Source organism: Belonocnema kinseyi, chromosome 8 (assembly GCF_010883055.1).
Source record: "Belonocnema kinseyi isolate 2016_QV_RU_SX_M_011 chromosome 8, B_treatae_v1, whole genome shotgun sequence".
Classification (NCBI taxonomy): Eukaryota; Metazoa; Arthropoda; class Insecta; order Hymenoptera; family Cynipidae; genus Belonocnema; species Belonocnema kinseyi.
In genome coordinates, this window is record NC_046664.1 from 12,527,016 (window position 1) to 12,549,043 (window position 22,028).

The following is a 22,028-nucleotide window of genomic DNA, read 5'->3' on the forward strand; positions in this document are numbered from 1 at the left end:
AAGGTCATTTGAAGGTCAAGTCGAGAAAAAACGGTAAAAAAATTTTAAATATATGTTATAGGTTTTTGGGGTCGCTGATTACGAACCTGGTGTCCGCTGACTTTTATCACGTCAGGTTCAAGGTCATGACCTTGAACCTGACGCAATAAAAGTCAAAGGACGCCAGATTTGTATTCGCCGACCCCGAAAACTGGCCTTACCGACCCTCCCCCTATGTAGGTAAGCTGAGATTTAATCATCAGAGCACATACCACAGACTATATTTAAGAAAATACTGATCTACTTTTCCGTTCCAATTCGAGTTTCATTTTCATCTCAGGATTTTGCATAGCATGAATTTCTTCCAATGTTTTCCCATTGGATTCGGGTGTGATCCAGAAAGTAAGCACGGACCCAATAAAAGAAACTGTTGCATAGAACCAAAATGCTACAAAAACTCCAGCATTGCGACTAATGAAATTGTACCCTGTGTTAGAAATAAACGAAAAAGTCGATCCGATAATCATGCTGAACGCTACAGCAGTACCTTTTACATTCATTGAAAAAAGTTCTCCCTGCAGAATATATGGTATAACAGCAATCCCTACGTAATAAACAATTTCAAACAAAACAAGCGCTGCAAGAGGCAGCCACGTGATGGAAGAGACATCTGCTTTGACATAAAATTTCAAAAAGAAAAATAGGCCTACTGTTGTTAAAAATAAAGCTGCCAATATTCCACAGACCAAGAATGTAATTCTTTTACTAATCCGATCCATTATTCCACTAGCTCCAAAGGTAGAAATGAGACGAATTCCAGCTAAAATAAGGACTGAAATTTTCGGCGAGATTGAAGAACCACTGAGAGAAAAAATTTCCTGAGTGTTATTGAGAATCGCGCTGTGACCTGCCATCACTTGGGTCAGTTTAAGGCACATGACAATTGCCAAACACTTTCGGTTGTAGCTTTTCAATATTAAATCTTTTAAAGAATTATTTTTGTGTTTTTGTTTATCCTCTATATCTAGTTTCATTTCCCCGAGATCGACTGTTAGTGTTTTAGAGTCAGACATTCCTCTAAGTTTCATCAAAGATTTCATTGCATCTTCATCTCGGCCTTGTAGCAATAAAAAATATGGACTTTCGGGCATAAATGAGAAGACAATAAGAAACAGAACTGGCACCGATAAGGCTGATAAATTCAATATTTCGTATGAGAAGAATGTCCCTACTGCTGCTAATCCAAAATAAAATAGACACTGAATTGTCCTCATAATACTAACGAGTGTTCCTCTAATATCCTTTTCCGCAATTTCAGCTAAATATATCACCAAAGCGTTGTAGGTCACTCCTTGACCAATACCGGAGATGAACTTTGCAATAAAAATGTACAAATAATTTTCTGCATAGATGATCAAAATCCAAGAAATAACAGCTGGGATACCACTTAGTAATAAGCTTAATTTTCGACCGATCCGATCGATAAAGAAAATGTTCAGAAGAGCACCAATTATATCGGCGAAATGATATATTGAAATGATCCAGCCTCCTTGTGAATCCGTGACAAAAAAATTGGAATGATTGCTTTTCAAATGAGGTAGAGCCGGCGAATTCCAAACAGTATTTGCTGCTAATACTGCCGCAGAAAGGGAAGCTGAAAAAAATTGACTTAATTTGTAACATTAATTAAAATTTTTATTTATAATTAAATTATTTTTTTATAAGATGTTCTATTCACTTACCTGCAATGCCAGCAAGAATCTGCATTGATCGATTTCCCTTTTCTCTGAATGCATTGCTTCCTGTAATTTCCTTTTCTTTCCAATCAGTATTGTATAATTTTATTTGTGATTGCACATCCCTGCTTCTCATTTGTTCATAGTTTTTGTCCTAAAAATAACGGAATAGGATTTGGAAAACTAGTATACAACAGAAAATTATTGTTGGTTATATTAAATCTATATTGAACCTTACCTGTGTTTTTAATAAGGTATCCATCTCCATCCTAGATCTATTAACTTTTTCCATACTTAAGAAATGTGAACAGACACAAATTTCAACTAGTACAAAACAAGTTTTGAAAAATATTTATAAAATATAAATTGAAAATTAAGATCCTATTCGCGCAATTAATCATACAATTGACACAAAAATTGGAATTCGTTGTTACCACCCAAAACAAAATGAACAAATTTGGGACTCATGCCAATCACAATGATCAATTAATTGTTTCCAAGTAAACCAGTAACTAATTAACCGAGTAAGGAATCTTTGTAGACAATATGATATTCTGATAAGATTGCATATATTGCTTCAATGATAAGGCCTATCTATTTAGACTATCATTAAAAATAATCATGGATAGTAAATAAAACAATGGAATTCATTTTTCTTCATTTTATTCGTTATGTTCACTTTTAGCAGTGTCTAAAAGATATTGCGATTCAAGTAGAATAGCTTTGTAAAATCCTGTCTTCTGCCAGAAAAAAGAATTATGGATTCGCAAAAAATAATCAAGTAAGGTTATTAATGTTCAATTGATATTTTGCAATTTGTAAGGAACTTGTAAGTTTCCAGAATTATTATTTTCGAACATAGAGCTAGAATAAGTTTGAAATATTAAAGTAAAATTTGTGTATAGTACATTTGTTACTAAAATTTTAGTAACGAAACTTATTTTCTGAGAGAAGTCACCCTTTTCGATTCCTTTTAGAATTTCTGTTACAAAACTTGTATCAAAGCTAACAAAAATCTAAACATTTAAGTGGCCCATAAAAATTTCTTTCCTGAAAATTAATTACTAAAATTTAAATTGAAAAAAAAAAACACAAACTGGCTTTCCTGAAGACTTTTAAGCAAGACCATCATAAGACAACAAAATTTAAAACAAAAAAGTTACTCTTTTTGGTTCCTCTGGTTAAATGATAAATAACTTTCAACAAAAGTAACAAAAAAACTAGAAATTTGAAAAACCCACCGAAATTTCTTTCTTGAAAGTTTGTTAAGAAATGAAAAATATTAGAACCACTTTTCTTACAAAAAAAGACTGTTCGATTCGTCGCAGAGTTTCTGTTTTATAACTTGTAAACAAAAACAAAAAACAGAACATTCGGGAAACTCAGCAAAATTATTTTATTTGAAATTTGTTATCAAGATTAAAAAAGCATAATAACTTTTGTAAAAAAGTTATTCTCTTCAATTCATAGTAGAGTTTCGGTTACATAATTTGTAACAAAAATAACAATAATAACAAAAAGACCGAAAACTGGAGAAACTAAGCAACATTTTTGGCCTTGCATTTTTGTTGGAAAGATTAAAAAAAAACAATTTTCAACAAAGAATTAACCCATTTCGATTCATATAAGAATTTCTGTTTCTTAGCTTGCAAAAAACTAACAACGAACTGGACATTTTCGAAAGTCAGCAAAATTGCTATGTTAAAAAAATTTTCAAGCAAGTCTTACATAAATTAACAAAAGTAACAACAAATCTCAGTTTTGGCGAATAATTTTTAATTTTTTTAAAATTTTTGTTGCGTGTTATGTAAAAGAAACTCTGCTAGAAAGCAAGCAGATGATTTTTTTTTGTTGATTACTTATACATTTTTAAGAAAGCAAGTCTGCTGGGTTTCGCGAATGTTTAGTTTTCTGTTAGCTTTGTGACAGTCTATTAAACGCAAACTCAAAAAAAAATAAAAACAATTAAAAAAATCACTTTTGTTGTTAAAAAGGTGTTCTGTTATTTTAAATATGCCAACAAATTTTCAAGAAAGAAATTTCCCTGGGATCCTTGAATTTTCAGTTGTTTTTGTTACTCTTGTTAAAATCTATGTAACCGATATTCTGAGAGGAAACGAAAACAGTAAATTTTTTGTTATAAAATGCGTTTTGTTATTTAGATCTTGAAAAACAAATTTCCAGAAAGAAATTTTTCCAGGTTACGTGTATTTTCAATTTTTTGGGTGACTTTTAATGTTAGAAAAAGTGTTACCTTATTTTAATTTTGCCGAAAATTTTCAAGAAAGAAATTTTGCTCGGTTACTAAAACTTTCAGATTTTTGTTAATTTCTTTAAAACCTATGTAACAGAGTGTCTAGGGGGATTCAAGAAGGATTAATTTTATTGTTAGAAAATGTTCTTTAAATATTGGTAACAAACTTTAAGGAAAGAAATGTTGCTTGGTTTTATAAATGTTCACCCAATGGGCACAAAGTTTAGCGATGTCTTTACGACATCGTTACGACATCTTTTCGAAAACTCTACGACATCCTATGTCCATGTCGTTAAGGTGTCTTTACGATATCGTAAATAAGACATATGATCTGACGATGTCTTTACGATATCGCAAAGACACCGAAACGACATGGACATAGGATGTCGTAAAGTTGTCGTAAAGATGTCGTCACAATGTCGTAACGATGTCGTAAAGACGTCGCCAAATTTTGTGCCCACTGGGTAGTTTTTCTGTTAGTTTTATAACAAGTTGTGTAACAGAAGTTCTTAGAGGAATCGAAAAGGGTGACTTTTATTGTTAGAAAAGGTGCTGTGTATTTTAGTCTTGCTAACAAATTATCAAGTAAGATATGTTGCTGTTTTTTTTTATTTTTTCACTTCTTGTTAATTTCATTACGATTTACTTAACGGAAATTCTGCAAGGAATCGAACGGGGTGAATTTTTTTACATCGAGGGGGTGTAACATTTATCAAGCTTGGCTTGACAAATGTTTAGCTTTCGTGTTAGTTATGTAACAAGTTATGTAACAGAAGTTTTTAGAGTTAGCAAATTTTCCTCCAGTTTACAGTTTTTTAAATTATTGTTGTTACAAGTTATGTAACAGAAATTCTCTGAGTGGTCGTAAAGGGTTACATTTTTGTTACGAAATTATTTTCTTTTTTTTTAATGTTGTTACCAAATGTTAAACAAAGTAAATGTTATAGGTTACGCAGGTGTTAACTTTTTACCAATGGAAAGAAAACTAGGGGTAAGGGTTTGCAAAATTAAAAAAATAAAATTTTTATAGCGCACGGTAATGGGGATAGGTGTTAAGATTTTAGAACCACACGATGTGAAAGCTATTCAGAGAAAGTTTTCTGCAAGGAATTGAAATTGTTCTCTCTCATTATATTTTACGATTTATTCTCTTTCTATAATTCTAGGAAACCCTATCAAAGAGACTTGTGGCAATTATTTCTATGACTCCAAGGTACATCTGCTATCATATATGCGTGGGTATAATTACAGTGCAATTACATTGATTTTCTCGCGTGTAATGCAGTCCCGTTAGAAATTGAATTTAAAAAAATATTTTGGTGAATATATCAATCCGTTTGCGAGAAAACCCCATTTTTATTGTTTAATGTATGATGCAGTACATTTTAAAGCAATTATTTTTTGTGCTCGCTACTAAAAAATACTTACCCCTTTGTTTTTCAGTTCTTAAACAATATACAGAAATGCAAATGAAATTGAATTACTTTGGTTTCCACAACATCTACCTTCTTACACTTCATTCGATTTAAAGCTAACGTAGCATACATTTCTGTTTTCACTACTGAATAATATATTTACCTCTTTGTTCTTCAATTTTTAAACCATACGCAGAGGTTCTTTTTTTAATTTAAACATTAATAATAATTTGATAGACGTTTGCAATTCAGTTTCCAAAAACTTGTACTTAAGACTGTTGTTCGTATCAGATGTTAACTTGTAGAACATAAGCCGATCACTCACATTTTATTCGTTTCTGAATTTTACACGGTTCCAAAACATAACTGAATTTCATTCAGTTGTAAAACATGGGACGATCAATCACATCGTTACTTGTTTATGAATTTCATGCAGTTCTAAAACATAAGACGATCTATCACATTGTCAAATTTTTTTGTTAAACTTCATACAGTTGTGGAACATAAGACAATCAATTACATTTTGACTTGTTTGTAAATTTCATAGAGTTCCTGAACATAAAGCAATAAATCACATTGTAATTCGTTTCAGAATTGCATACAGTTGTGAAACATGAGAGGATCCATTACATAGTCATTTGTTTCTGAATTTTATTCAGTTATAAAATTCAAGAGGATCAATCAGATTGCATTCGTTTCTGAATTTCATGCAGTTGTATAATACAAGAAAATTACTCACATTTTATTTATTTCTCAATTCTTTACAGTTGTAAAACATTAGAGGATCAACCAAATCTTCATTTATTTCTGAATTTTATGCAGTTCTAAAATGTAAAAGGATCGCTCACATTATCATTTTTTTCTCAAATTCATATAGTTGTGACTTATAATAAAATGAATCCCATTGTTTCTTGTTTAGGGATTTCATACAGTTTTAAAACATGAGGAATTCTATCACATCGTTGTTTATTTATCAATTTTATACATTTATAAGACATAAGACGATCACTCACATTGTCACTTTATTCTGAATTCTATGCAGTTCAGAAAAATAAGACGATCGCTCACATCTCATTCGTTTCTGAATTTTACATAGTTGTGAAATATAAGACAATCAATCGCATTTTGGCTTGTTCATGAATTTTATACAGTTCTAAAACATGAGGAAATCTATCAAATTGTTGCTTATTTATAAATTGTATACAGTTCTAAAATATAAGGCGTTCATTCACATTGTCACTTTAATCTAAATTTCATGCAGGTCTAAAAAATAAGATGATCGCTTAAATTTTATTCATTTCTGAGTTTCTTATAGTTGTGAAACATAAGACAATCATTCTCTATTTTAAAAAAATGTTTTAAAAATGTGACGATCAATCACATAATTACTTGTTTATGAATTTCATACAGTTCAATCACCTAAGATGATCTATGGTCTTGTTACTTTATTCTGAATTTCAAGCAGTTTAAAAAAATAAGAAGATCAGTCACAATTTCTTTTGTTTCAGAATTTCATACAGTTTTAAAAAAATGAGGCGATTAATCATATTGTTACTTGTTTATAAATTTCATACAGTTCTATCGCCTAAGATGACCAATGACCTTGTCACCTTATTCTAAACTTGAAACAGTTCTAAAGAATGAAACAATCGCTCACATTGTCATTCGTCTTTGAATTTTATACAGTACTGAAAAATAAGCCGATCAATTACATTGTTACTTGTTTATGAATTTCATACAGTTCTATCACCTAAGAAGATCAATGACCTTATTCCTTTATTCTTAATTTTAACAAGTTTAAAAAAATAAGACGATCACTCATATTGTCATTCGCTTCTCAATTTCATACAGTTTAAAAAAATAAGTCGATTAATTACATTGTTACTTTTTTATCCATTTCATACAGTTCTATTACCTAAGATGATCAATCACATTGTTACTTGTTTATGAATTTCATACAGTTCTATCACTTAAGATGATCTATGGTCTTGTTACTTTATTCTGAATTTTAAGCAGTTCAAAAAAATAAGAAGATCAGTCACAATGTCTTTTGTTTCAGAATTCCATACAGTTTTAAAAAATGAGGCGATTAATCATATTGTTACTTGTTTATAAATTTCATACAGTTCTATCGCCTAAGATGACCAATGACCTTGTCACTTTATTCTAAATTTGAAACAGTTCTAAAAAATGAAACGATCGCTCACATTGTCATTCGTCTTTGAATTTTATACAGTACTGAAAAATAAGTTGATCAATTACATTGTTACTTGTTTATGAATTTCATACAGTTCTATCAACCAAGAAGATCAATGACTTTGTTCCTTTATTCTTAATTTTAACAAGTTTTAAAAAATAAGACGATCACTCATATTGTCATTCGCTTCTCAATTTCATACAGTTTAAAAAAATAAGTCGATTAATTACATTGTTACTTGTTTATGCATTTCATACAGTTCTATAACCTAAGATGATCAATGACCTTGTTACTTCATTCTAAATTCTAAGCAGTTCTAAAAAAAATAGACGATCGCTCACATTGTCATTCGTTTCTGAATTTCACACAGTTTAAAAAATGAGACGATCAATCACATAGTTACTTGTTTATGAATTTCATACAGTTCAATCACCTAAGATGATCTATGGTCTTGTTACTTTATTCTGAATTTTAAGCAGTTTAAAAAAATAAGAAGATCAGTCACAATTTCTTTTGTTTCAGAATTTCATACAGTTTTGAGAAATAAGGCGATCATTATATTTAATGCAGTTGTATAACAGAAGATGATCAATCGCATTTTAATTGTTTTTAAATTCTGTACAGTTATGAAACATAAGACTATCAATCACATTTTCATTTTTTTCTGAATTTCATGCAGTTATTGATGTTTTATAACTGCATAAAATTCAGAAACAAGTAAAAATGTGAGGTATTGTCTTACGTTCCACATTTGAAAATCTGATATGAACAATAGTTTAAAGTACAAGATTTCGGAAACCAATTTGCAAATATCTACCAAACTATACTTGATAAAAACAAATGGAAGCCAGAGTCGGTTTCAGTGTTGAATTACCATACGTGACGCTGAAAAATGCTTATCTCGCTGTTTTTCAGATTTAAACAATATGTAAAGCCCTTTTTCAGCATTTTAATATCTGCAATAATGCAATATCTATAAAAATATTTAAATGTTTTTAATGTTTCTTCAGCTGAAGATTATCATCGTGCGGATGAAAATTTATCATAAAATGAACGGGTTCCTCTTCCTAAGATAAAATAGAAAAACATATAATATGGTGCTGCCACATACTCAACTAAAAGAAAGTACAAAAAAATACATTGTTGAAAATGACATTCAACAAATTTTACACCAATGAGTTAAAGAATATTATTTCATGGATAAAAAATGAGAAAAAGAACAGGTGCCTTATCATAATACAAGAAATGAAAATTCATTCAACATGGTGCTGCCACGTACTCAAGTGAAAGAAAATACAAAAAATTGTATTATTCAAAATGGAACTAAACAAACTTTACAGCAATGTGCTTGCTACAGAAAAACAAACCTTTTTTTTGGTCTTGAGTTAAAAAAAATATTCATAGGTTCTTTTCACATTTAAACATCTCTAATAATATAATACATACTACAATCTTGGAATATTTCTTATTATCTCTTTAAACTAAAGAATATTATTCAGTAAATTAAAATTAACCACAAAATATACCGGTGCCTCTTCTTAAAATAAAGTGGAAATATATTGATTGCCACAACTATCCTATGTCTACACACTTTATTCGACTCAAAGTTAACGTGGTGCTGCCACGTACTCAACAGAAAGATAATTGCAGAATTACCCCTTTCCATCTATTTTTGTAAATGATTCAGTACTTTGTGACAAATCAACCCTAAGCTACCTGGCTTCATTAATTATTACTGTTCCTTTCACGGATAGTCTATAATATTCGCCACGGAAGGCAAGGATAATTACACCTGCTTCTTTTTAATTCCCATTCCTAGAAATTCAGAAATAGGCTCTGACATGTTTCAGAATATTAAATTTATTCAGCGGACATAGAGTGCTGTAGATATTTCACAGTCTCTCTTACGAATGTGTTCTGATTCTTTACAGAATTTCTTTCCTCGGAATATATATTCCGCTAACAGATTTTTTTACCCAGCATCGTTTTATTTTCTTGCATGAGAGAAATTAGAAAAAGGAATAAAATATCTGCAATTTGCATTTCAACTTATTGATGAAGGTATATTTCACTCTTATTTTAGAGGCCGTCCGTAAACTTGGTTACCAATTTTAGACTGTTTTTGCAGTGGAATTTTTTATAAAAAAATACTTTAAGAATATAGTTGAATTTTTTAAAAAAGGACTAAATTTTTGACTGAATAGTTGAGTTCTGAAACAAAAATAATGAATTGCTAATGAGAAAGTAGTAGTGTATATTTTAACCAAACAATATTTTAATTTTTAATCTGAAAGAAATGATGAATTTTCAACCAAAAAAGATTTCATTAAAAATAAAAATAAAATAATTATGTTTATCCAACCAGTTAAGTTTTTAAAAACTCAGGGTTAATGTTTAAACAAGAAAATTAATTTTCTTCCAAAAGAGACAGATGTTTAACATAACAGGTGAATTTTCAACCAAATAGTTAAATTTTCAACTTTTAAGCAATTAGTTGAATTTCAATACAAAAAAGATTAATTCTCAAGGAAAAATGTTATAGATGATATTATGAGCAATAAAGTACTTTGTTAAAAATTAATTTTTTAAATTAAAGATTTAACTTCCATTTTTATAAAATTAGTGTTTTTAGTTAAAAAATCAGCTCTTTGGTAAAATGATGAATAATGTTGTTGAAAATTCTTCTTTTTTTTAAGATTCATCATATTAGTTAAATCTTCATCTCTTTGGTTTAAAATTCAACTATTTTATTGAAAATCCGTTTTTTTATGAATTATTTTTTCCTTGACTAAAACTTAAGTATTCTATTTTCGTTTGCAAATTGATATTTTTTATAGAAAATTAATATTATCTAGTTAAAAATTAAAGTTTTGTTGAAAAGTTGTCTTTTTTGTTGGCAAATTAATTTTATCGATTTAAAATTCATTTAGTTCGCTTGAAAATGCAACTATTAGGTTGAAAAATATTCTTCTTTAGTTAAAAGATTCAACTATTTTCTTGAAAATTCGTCATTTTCGGTAAAGTTCTACCGTTTTTTATTCCGAATAAAAATATTTTTGGATGACATATCAACTATAAATATCGTACGTTGATACAAAATGAGAATAATTTGTTTTTGTTTAAAATTTATATTTTCGTGCTTTTAAATTGCACTGTTTTCGGGAAGATTTTTTTCATCATAAATTCGGTTAAAAACTTAATTATTTTGTTGAAAATTAAACTACTTATATGAAAATTTAACTATTTAGAAAAAAATCTACTTTCTTGGAAAAAAATCAACTTAAAAAAAATCATGTTTTCGAGTTGAAAATTTAACTGGTTCGTAGACAATCCATCTTTTTGACTTATACTTCAACAATTTTTCAAAACATTTGCTTTCTAGGTTCAAAGTTTTACTATTTGGTGAGAAATTAGCTGCACAATGTTTGGTTCTAAAAATATTTTTTTAGTTGAAAATTCAAATATTCGGATTGAAAATTCACCTGTTTGCTAAAAATGAGTCATTTTGGCTTAGAAATTCAACTATTTTTGATAGAATTTCTTTTTTCTTTTTAATTCAATCATTGGATTAAAAATGCATCCTTGTTGGTCGAAAATCCAACCCTTTTGTTAAAAATTCGTCCTTTTGGATTGAAAATTCATCCATTATGCTAGGAAAGCCATGTTTCTCCATGGAAATTTTAACAGTTTTTGCAAAAAAATTTCTTCTGGTTAAAAGTTAAATTATTTTGTTGAAAATTCGTCTCCTTGTTGAATAGTTGAATTACATTGTTGTTAATGCACCTTTTTGGTCAAAACTTTATTTGATTAAATGTTAATCTTTTTCGGTTAAAAATGAGCTATTAAGGTTTATGTTAAATTTATTTTCTATTATTGGCCCTTCTCTTTGAAGAATTACTATTTTCTCAACTTTGAGAGAATTTTGGACTGTGTCACTTTACGAGAGGGGTGGGGGGTCAGTAGTTAGTAACTTAGTTTATGGACAGCCCCTTAGTATTAAACTCATTATAATATATTTAATAAATAACAATAATAAAAAATAAATAAAAATAATAATGTAGTTATAATCTTTTGATGATGTCTTTCTTTCAGTTTAAAACAACAGAATGATGGAACATTTTTAAACATGAACGCAGCCAAAATACCATTTAGAGCAATGCAATATTTTGGTATATGGCGACCAAAAACTTGGACATCGCCATGGGCCATTGGACTTTACAAGCTCTACAGTTTTTTAATAATTGTCCTCCTGACTACATTTGCAGCAACATTTTTAATTTACATTTTACGAGGTGCTGAAAATCTTGACGCACTGACGGAAAATTTGATTATGTTTTGTGGATTATGTTCCGTTAGCGTGAAAATTGCAAACATTTTTTTGCAACGCGATGAAATTATTTCTTTCGATAATATGTTTTTGGAAAACTGTTGCATCCCTCGAAGTCTTCATGAATGTGCTCTTCAAAAGGAATTCGAGCACAGAGATAGGTTCTTAATTTTTCAAAAACTCAAATTCCATTTGCAAGAAATTTTTTTATAAATCAAAGACCTAATTTGACTAATCAAATATTTACCATTGCAGAACATATTCAATTTTTCTACTGACAATATGTTTTGTTGGTGTCACAATTATCACATTGAGTCCACTGGCTAAAACAACCGACATTTCTCTGCCTTGCGATAAAATTTGGATGCCATATAACATCGAGTCGAATTTTTTATTTTCGGTTACATACATTTATCAGAGTATCTCCCTTTTTATTCTGGGCTTTCTAACTGTCTCCTTTGATAGCTTTATCTCGATTATGATGCAAAAGATTTGTACACAATTGCAAATTTTTGAGCATCGATTATACGTGTTACCAACCATCCTGAAGAAAAATCACGAAAGAGCTTGTGACAGTGAATGGGTATTTCAAATTATTGCAGACGTCGTTATTCATCACATTCATGTCTACTCGTGAGCATAATATACAATTTTCTCATGAATATTTTTATATTTTATAAAATTTTCTAACGAGTTATTAAATTATACTCACTATGGGTAGCTACACCTTTCGGAATTATGTTGGAATTCATACTTCTCCTAGCAGTATAAAACAACCGGTTTAGTGGTGGTCGTGCGGTAGGAGACAGTGCAATGGTCGTGCGGTAACCGATGCAATGGTGGTCTACTGAGCAATTGATACTACTGAAAAACTAACCTGTGTCTTTACTGATTTTGATAGAGTTTGGAATAAAAATACATTAACCTAGCCTAATGAGATGAACGTTTATTTTTAGGCCGGCTGGCCTTAAAAATTGACTTGCATACACTTCCATTTTTTAGAGAATTTTCGTAAAACTAACTCTAAAAAACTAACCTTTATCGACACCTTACATCTAAGACCGCTCGCTCTCATCGCCTTGCCTTCCTCGCTTCGCCTCGCCCCTCACGCATTTCCCTCTTTCTCGCTTTGCCTTGCCTTGCCAAATTGGCTCCGCGGCTAATATCTAATACTTGAATACTACTTACAATATTCTGATTTTTCTTCTACCTACTTTCTATCCTATATAAAAGGTTTCCTTCTCTATTCCTTTTCCTCCTTTCTTCTTTACTTCTAAATCTTACCCAAAACCCCCATAATTCATGCTACAACCCTTTTGACTCCCCTTCTCCATTCATGAATTCCACTCCTTTTCATTTCCTTACACTCATTAATCAGAGCTCTACTCTTGTATCCTCTCTCCTGTATCTTATTTACCATCTCACTTTTCTAGCCCCCACACCTGCCTTATCACTATATTTGGCCTTTTCACTCTCTCCTCTATAACCACTGCCTCATTTCTCCGAAACAGAAAGCAAAGGTACGCAAACTTTTTCACCTCCTGCATCTCCTTTCGCATCCACTTCGACTTCCTTTAAGGCCTCCTCGCTCTTTGCTGGCAGCACTATGTCATCTGCATACATTTTTTCCCTCCCTTTTCGTTCCCTTAGAATTTCCTCTTCATTATTTATTATCTTATTCTTCGATTATCTTTTGAAGCTTTCTCCTTGCATTCAAAGGCCCCTTCCCTTTGCATTCTCGCATTAAAATAACATACCAGTACCACCATACCCTCCTCTCTTTTGGCTAGCAAGTTTTCGAGCCTTTCTTTAATCCTTTCTATCACCTCCTTATCGTACTATTTCACACACTTACACGTCACCCCTCCTATATTTACTGTCCTAATTTTCATGCCCCCTCTCTCCGTCTCCTCAAACTTCCTTAAACTTCTCTCCACCCACGTATTTACTTATTCCACCACATTAAATTCCTGGACAAACCTGCAGAACTCCTCATCTTTCTTCTTTACCCTTTCTAAGTTGCGGTACAGCAACTTTACTACTCCTTCATTAAGCTTTACCCCCACCCCCGTACTTACTACAAAACAAATTTCCATGCACTTCGTTTAACACCTCTTTCTCCTTGTTCCATACCCACATTTTCTCATCTACTTCTATTTTACAAAACACTACTTTCACCGCTCTCCTTTTACTCTACTCCCTTCTAACTATGTAGTTCATAATTGTCTGCACCTCCTTTCCTTCTTGTTCAAATCGTGAACGATTAAAATCCTATCCTGTATCCTATTTTTATTTCTCATTACATCCAACCTCTCATTCAATCTATCTAATTCTAGAACCACCACTTTCTTTTTCTTCCTCCGCTCTAGATTAAGTTTCCCTACCTTGCATTTAACCCATCCTATGCTCTGTAGCATCGCTTTGACCGACTCCCTTTGTTTCCCACTGTTTATCTTTAAACCTTTGGCCACAATATTAATTCTCCTGTCTGCCTTCTCTTTTTTCTCCATTCTCAGCCATTATCCTTTCTCTATCCGCTCTCTCTCTCTCATCCTTTTCATTCTTACGTTTTTCTACCTTCTCTTCTCTCATATTTTCTACTCTCTCTCAATTATCTTTCTTCTCACCCCTCCCCTGTCACCTACTTTCATTTTCGACCTGCCCTCTATCTTCTTAAGCGTTTTTTCGCCTCTTCCTCCACACCCTAATCTCTTATTCCATCTGCTTCATTTTAATTTCTTTTTCCTTCCTTACCGACAATAAGTTCTTTTCTACTTCTTCTACTCTCTTCCTCCTCGCTCTCACCTCCTTTTCCCATTTTTCACATCTGATCCTCAAGTCGTTCCTCATACCTTCCATCTACTCCTTAGTACTCGGTATGGTGGGGGTAAAAGGGTCACTTTAAGTCAAACGTATTAGAGCATCGAATTGGTGGGACCATAGCTTGTTGGATCATGCCTCATCAAACTCACTATCAACACTGCCAGCGCTCTCGCTGACTGCCCCCCGCTTTCCCACATATGTCTCTAAAGACTGTTATCGCCCACCATCCTAAATTTGCCCTTAATCCCACATTATTCCACGCCCCACAGCCCCTGCTGACACTTATTTCTCTCCCTTAACATTCCCAACACTACTAGATTCAGCCTTGTCCTCCTGGAAGGTCCAAACTTTTAAATTAAAGCCCCCTCAATCCCTAGCTAACATATCCTCACTTTCTTTATATACAACCAAGCTGGAAATTAATTTCTATCTCACGAATTCACCCCTCACAATCCTACTCACCTCCTAGGCTTCCAACCTCACACTCGACTGATATCTTTCACACAAATTTCGTAAATTCCTCTCACCACCTGTCAGCGAACACATTCTGACCAGCCTCATGCCACTTTTCTGGAGGGCTGTGAAAAATATTTTTAATGAGAGTTGAGGACCGCCGTGTGGCGGCGCCAGCTATGTAGTTGACCTAGAATTCAAATAATGCAAGACGAAAGTGATAAGAAATTGTCCGTTGAATAAAAATAATTTTCTGATAGAACTGTGTCAAAGATAACATTCTTTAAGATTTTTTTAATCATTTGAATTAAAGATAATTGTTGAAACTCGTAAAATTCTCTGCTTTTAGACGTAAGTCCAAATGCATTCCTACTAACCTTAACAAATTATTACTCATAATTAATTAAATTGGACATATAATTGTTTGTGTTCAGTGGCGTAGCTAAGGGGAGGCGAAGGAGGCCGCTGCCCCGGGCGCAAACGCTTGGGCGGCAAAACTATCTTTAAATTGAATGCAGATTTGAGAACTATGGGCTGCAAATTATTTTTGGCCCCGGTTATTTGAAATTAGCAAAGTTTCCCAAGAGGTCAGTGTAATCTCTGAAGTAAATTTCAGCGAGAAATTCAAGGATGACATTCATTTTGACCTTGAAGTTGACCTTCATGGCTTTTTGAAGGCCAACTTTGTTTTTTAAAATGGAAACCCCCTTTTTTACATCTGCAATCGATAGAGCGGAAAATTCTACGTTCAGGTACGTACCTAAGTCATAGGTCAATTGTGACGGTCAAGGTCAGTTAGAGGTTATTTGAACTTAACAAAGTTTTGCAAGTGGTCAGTGTAATTCCTGAAATAAATTTCAGAGAGAAATTCATTGGTGAGTTATGTATTCATCTTGGTTACAGCGTTTTGAATATTGTAAAATCATATGGAAATTTTTCATTTAAAGTTCCAGGTGTTCTGGTGAGAGTTCTGTTCCTCCCCGAAGAGTTATACAGTCCTATGCCGTTTTTCGATACCTGAGTTAATACCCAAGGAGATACCATATGTCCTATACCGTTTTTCCATATGAATATTACTAATTGAAACTAAATTTATGCATTACGAGTACATACTTACTATCTTTCGCTAAAAGATTATTATGGCGCAAGCTAAACTTTCGGAACGAGAGAGGGTATCTGTATTAATGATGCGTGGGTGGAGAGATCGAGTTCGATCTTATGATCAAGTTCGTTTGCTTTTTAATTGCACTTTTCTTAATGGAGAAGGGTTAAATCCTGTCCCAAAATCTACAATTGGAAGAACTGTAAGACGCTTTATGAATCATGGATCTCTCAAGGACCTTCAGGGAACTGCTCGGCCAAAATATTCAGGATCTGAGGAGATGCAGATGGACATAGCCCAAGCATAGCCCTGGTACAAGAGCTCAATGAAGACAATCCTTATCGTCGGGTTGAATTTTGTAAAATTATGATGGACAGAATTGATAGAGATCCTCTTTTCTTGTACAATATATTATTTTCAGATGAATCTACTTTCACTTTAAAAGGTGAAGTTAACAGGTAAAATTGTAGATATTGGTCCGACACAAATCCTGATTGGATGCTGGAGAGTCACACACAATATCCACAAAAGATTAATGTTTGGGCCGGTATCATGAATGATACATTGATAGACCCTTTTTTTATCGATGTTAATCTCAATGCCCGTGCATTTAAAGAGCTTTTCAGAAACAAAATTGTACCAAGAATAAGGGAGATTACAGGAGATAATTTTCAAAATATTTGGTTCCAGCAGGACGGAGCAGCGGCTCATTAAGGTAGGGAGGTTCGAGCATATTTGGATACTCATCAGTTCCCTCAAAGATGGATTGGAAGAAGGGGTGAAATTGAGTGGCCTGCTAGATCTCCTGATCTGACGCCTCTCGACTATTTTCTTTGGGGTTATTCAAAGAGCAAAGTATACTCAACGTAACCGCAAAGCTTAGATGAATTGCAGAATCGAATTCTGCAACAGGCTACTTTGATTGATAGGGAGATGATTCGTAATGCTGTTAATTTCAAATAACCTCTAACTGACCTTGAACGTTACAATTGACCTATGACCTGGGTACGTACCTGAACATAGAATTTTCCGCTCTATCGATTGCAGATGTAAAAAAAGGGATTTCCAGTTGAAAAACAAAGTTGACCTTCAAAAAGCCATGAAAGTCAACTTCAAGGTCAAAATGAAGGTCACTATTGAATTCCTCGTTGAAATTTACTTCAGGAATGCGCTTCAGTTTTTTGAAAAATATTTTACCTGAGGAAATATTCAACCGTCCCGAGACTTTTTAGACACCCTGTATATTATTATTTATTTATATTATCGTACGTCATTTGAAGTTCAAATAATTAATCTTGTTTGGATAGATTTTTTAAATCGAGAAAAATATCCTAATGCTAATTATAACTAATTTTGGAAAAGAATTCGAGGTGAACTTAAAAAAATCTGGTTTTTCTTTATTTGACAATAATTATCTAGAGCTTAATGTTTTCATTTTTATTTTTAGGTAAAACTTGCAATTCTTATTTCATTCTAATGATGTAGCGCTTATATTTTATTCCATACAAGATGCTCTGCAAATCTCAATGGTTCGTTTTCATTAAAAAAATTTATTTATAAAAATCTACTGTTTAAAAAATTTCCTATTTTATAATCCCTGAATAAAAGTTTATTAATAAAAACGTACCAATGAGATTTGCAGACAATCTGTCAAGGAATAAAATAAGCCCTACAGCATAAAAACCATAAAAACCATAAAAACTATTATTTATTCAATAATTGAAATTGTGAAATATTTATTTGAAAAGTTTATTTTGAGTTCTTTTTAAAAACTATTTACAATTAAAACAAAATATTTTCCTTGACTTTATGAATCATTTTTAACAATGTTTTTTAGCTTGAAATAACTTTAACTCATGTTGAATTTAAAAACAAGTTTAATCAAAATTCCCTTTTCCTAATTAATCCTGAGCTAAATTTCATGAAAATAGTTCTGAAGAGAGAAAATTTTTTGAATGAATATATTAAAATTAATTAAATTTGTTACAATGTATAATTTTACTTCTTTTTTTTTTTAATATAATTTTTTCAAATTCTACATAAGAAAAAAAATTGTACTCAACTCTGCCAGAAAATAACGTTGAATTTTTCTAACAATCTAGAAAATATTGTTTGATTCTCTAAAAACCTTTTCAAATTCATAAAAATCTTTTTTTCAAAATTTTAAAAAATCTGTATTTTTCCTAAAATTTTTATAATGTTCAAATTTACCATTTGAAAAATAATCTTTTTCAGATATCTAAAGGTTCTTAATGTTTTTCAAATTTTGTTGAATATTTCTCAAAAATTTTTAAAGACAAGCAAATTTTTTAAAAACTTCTTTAAAAACTTCCAGATTCTTCTTCGAAATTTTTTTTTTATTACTTTAAAATTTCTTAGAAAATTATCCTAAAGTTAATTTTTCAAAACAAAAAATCATTAAACATTTTTCTGGAAATCTAAAGAAAACTTTTTCATTCTCTGGAGACAATTTAATTTTTCTCTTAAACCCTTTAAAATTTCTTAAAAGACTTCTCATTCCTTGTTCGAAATTTTTAAATCTTGTAATTAACCTTATAAAATACCGTTTAGTTTATGTTTAATTTAGAAACAAGTATAATGAAAAGTCCCTTTTTGTCTTAAATCTTAAGCTAAATATTATGAAAAGCGTTATACCGGAAACCAAATTATGGAATAAATTCATTAAAATTAATTAAATTTGTTTGCAATTTATAATTTTAGTTTATTTTCTTAAACTTTAAAATTTGTAAATATATTTAGATATCATTTTTTCCTAATGTAAATACAAAGACGTTGTTTTCAATTATATTAAATAATGCCCATTATTGACAGTTAATATTAACAATAAAATCATATTTTAAAAAAGAGAAAAACTTTACTCTAACTTTCAACTGCAGTTTTTTCAGTTTTCTTTCATTCTAGAAAATGGAAAATGTAGCACAGATCACTCAAAAAACACAAAGATTATTTAACTCTATCGTTCAACAGTGAATAAAATTTGCTGAATAAATAATTTTTAGTTAATATTTTTTAAGAAGTTTATGAGCAACTATCTTTTAATCTTGAAATTATACTTTGTGTCAAAATATGTGAGAACAATAATCCGTTTACGAAAACGTGTCAATAGATATGAATTATTTTTTGCAACAATATACACTTTGGTGACTAAGTGCACTTTCAAAAACTAAAGATTGTGGGTTATGAAACAATTTTAAAAAATTCATTAAAAATTGTTTGTTTAATAAAACGTATTTATTATATAAAGATTGCAAATTTCTTTGTGACAAATATTTTAAATTATGTTTAGTTGAATGTATTTTCATTTTAAACTTTAAATAAATGATTATTATTATATTTATAAACTTTATTTTTAACTCATATACAATAACTGTTATAAGTCAAAATTTTAGTTTAATTAACATCAATTTAAATAATCCATGGCGATAACAAAATTTTGTATAAAAGAAGAAATTGGAAAAAAATGCCAGCAGCAAGAATCGAACCCAGACTTTTCGCATACAAATCCGGAACCCTGCTGCCTGATTTAACCGGTGGTCTAAAGAAGTTTGAGACTAAACAAAATTTTGAACGGTGTAGCTTCTTCTAATTAGATGGAATGATCAATTGGTTTTATAATGGAAAATCATATTTCCAGAATTGGGAGAAAGCTAAACGACATTTTTAGCTTAATGGTCTTTGCCCAGTTTTTTGTGACTACCTTAGCTTTGTGTGCTATTATCTTCCAATTGGCGACATTAAGCATGGTTTCTCTGAAATTTTGGTACATGGTAGGATGTTTGAATAACTACATGATTGAAATATTTTTGTATTGTTGGTACGGTGAACAAATGATACAGCAGGTATGTAAAATGTAATAGAGCTATAAACAGTAGGGTGGTCCAAAAATGGATTAGAATTTTTTTTTTCGATTTTTATGTAAGACGCCCGAAAATTTATTTGAATCCACAAAAAAATAAACCTATTTTTTTCTTTTTAATAATATTTAGAGGTGGCGCAAGCCCCATTAAGTTTAACACGTATTTCCCATAAGAAAAAAAGACGATTTTGTCAATTTTATTCAGAATTCTCAATATTAGGTGAATTAAGTTCAAAATTCACCATTTCTATTCACAAGTAGTGACAGAATGCTAATAAAATATCACATTTCAAATATTACCCCCATAAGCCTGTTTTATAGGCTCCCAAAAAACCCCCATAAGTGAAAAAATGAGTTTCTCGAGTTTTTGGCGCTAATTATGATTTTGAATTGTTTAAACAATTTATTATTGTTCTTAGCAACTTTCTCTTAGAAAAGGATTAAAAAGTCAAGGTTTTTTCTGAATTTTTCAACTTAATTTCAACGTTTCAGTTAGAGCGAGGTAATAAACAATTAAAGTTAACAAAAATAATTGTTTAAACAATTTGTTATTATTCATAACAATATTCTCTTAGAATAATGCTAGAAAGTTGCGGTTTTTTCTGAAATTTACAACTTTTTCTCCACTTTTCACTTAAAGTGAGTAATTATTTAATTTAATTCAGGAAAAACAATTGTTCAAACAAATTATTATTGTTTATAGCTATTTTCTTCTAGATTAATACTACATAGTTGCCGTTTTTTCCTGAAATTTTAAACTTTTTATTACTTTTCAATTATAACAAACTGATAATTAATTCAAGTTAACAAATTAACTGTTTAAATAATTTATTATTATTGCTAATAATATTCTGTTTGCTTAAATATAGGAACTTGCGGTTTTTTCTGAAATTTTTAACTTTTTGCCCACTTTCAGATGAAGTAAGTTAATATTTAACTTAATTTGACAAAAATAATTGTTTAAACAAATTATTATTGTTTATGGCTATCTTCTCTTAAATTAGTGCTAAAAAGTTTCGGTTTTTTCTACACTTAAAACAATACAATACTATTTAAAATATTATACTCTCTAATGTTTATTCATTATTTGTTCATAACTAAAGAGGCAAAGCAAATTTAAACATTTCAGAACACTGCAACTTTTTAGCACTAATCTAAGAGAAGATAGCTATAAACTATAATAATTAGTTCAAACAATTATTTTTGTCAAATTGAATTAAATATTAACTCACTTCAAGTGAAAAGTGGGAAAAAAGTAAAAAATTTCAGAAAAAACCGCAAGTTTCTATCATTAAGAAAAGAAAATATTATAATCAATGATAATAAATTGTTTAAACGATTATCTTTGTTAACATAAATTTATTATTACCTCGCTCTTACTGCAACGTTAATAATAAGTTAAAAAATTAAAAAAAACCTTGACTTTCAAACCCTTTTCCAAGAGAAAGTTGCTAAAAAAACTCCAAAAAAATCATAATTAGTTCCAAAAACTCGAAAAACCCATTTTTCCACTTAGGGTTTTTTTGGGACAATATAAAACAGGCTTATGGGGGTGATATTTGAAAAGTAATATTTTATTCGCATTCTGTGACTAATAGTAAAGAGAAATAGTGAATTTTGAACTCGATTCACCTAATATTGAAAATTCTGAATAAAATTGACAAAATCGTCTTTTTTTCTTATAGGAAGTACGTGTTAAACTTCATGGGGCTAGCGCCACCTCTAAATATTATTAAGAAAAAAATGGGTTCATTTTTTTGTGGATTCGAACAAAGGGGGAGGGTCGGTAAGGCCGGTTTTTGGCCTAATTTATTTTTGGACCAAAAAATCTGAAAAAATCATGGTAGTATCTTATAAGTATCCCG

At 30.7% G+C, this 22,028-nt stretch overlaps 2 protein-coding genes across 2 annotated transcripts in view; one reads left to right on the top strand and one right to left on the bottom strand.

The window, feature by feature from the left end:
* Positions 1-201: 201 nt before the first annotated feature.
* LOC117178371 (facilitated trehalose transporter Tret1-like) lies at positions 202-2,128 on the bottom strand. Its single transcript, XM_033369799.1, has 3 exons — positions 1,954-2,128; positions 1,722-1,869; positions 202-1,633 (listed from the first exon to the last, which is right to left on the bottom strand). Exons 1-3 carry the CDS (start codon positions 2,005-2,007, stop codon positions 264-266), a joined length of 1,572 nt encoding a protein of 523 aa, XP_033225690.1. The 5' UTR covers positions 2,008-2,128; the 3' UTR covers positions 202-263.
* Positions 2,129-2,398: 270 nt separating this feature from the next.
* Positions 2,399-22,028, top strand: part of LOC117178238 (odorant receptor 67c-like) — a 27,713-nt gene continuing 8,083 nt past the window's right edge. The window contains exons 1-6 of the mRNA XM_033369566.1: positions 2,399-2,496; positions 5,136-5,204; positions 9,513-9,642; positions 11,674-12,069; positions 12,164-12,541; positions 19,942-20,146. Coding sequence (XP_033225457.1) covers positions 11,708-12,069; positions 12,164-12,541; positions 19,942-20,146 — 945 coding nt within the window. The 5' untranslated portion in view covers positions 2,399-2,496; positions 5,136-5,204; positions 9,513-9,642; positions 11,674-11,707. The remainder of the gene's footprint in view (positions 2,497-5,135; positions 5,205-9,512; positions 9,643-11,673; positions 12,070-12,163; positions 12,542-19,941; positions 20,147-22,028) is intronic.

Coding starts and splice junctions, on each gene's coding strand:
- LOC117178371 (XM_033369799.1), bottom strand. CDS start 2,007: ATGGAAAAAGTTAATAGATCTAGGATGGAGATGGATACCTTATTAAAA. Junction 1,870..1,953: donor ATACCTTATTAAAAACACAG/GTAAGGTTCAAT, acceptor CGTTATTTTTAG/GACAAAAACTATGAACAAAT. Junction 1,634..1,721: donor GATTCTTGCTGGCATTGCAG/GTAAGTGAATAG, acceptor AATTTTTTTCAG/CTTCCCTTTCTGCGGCAGTA.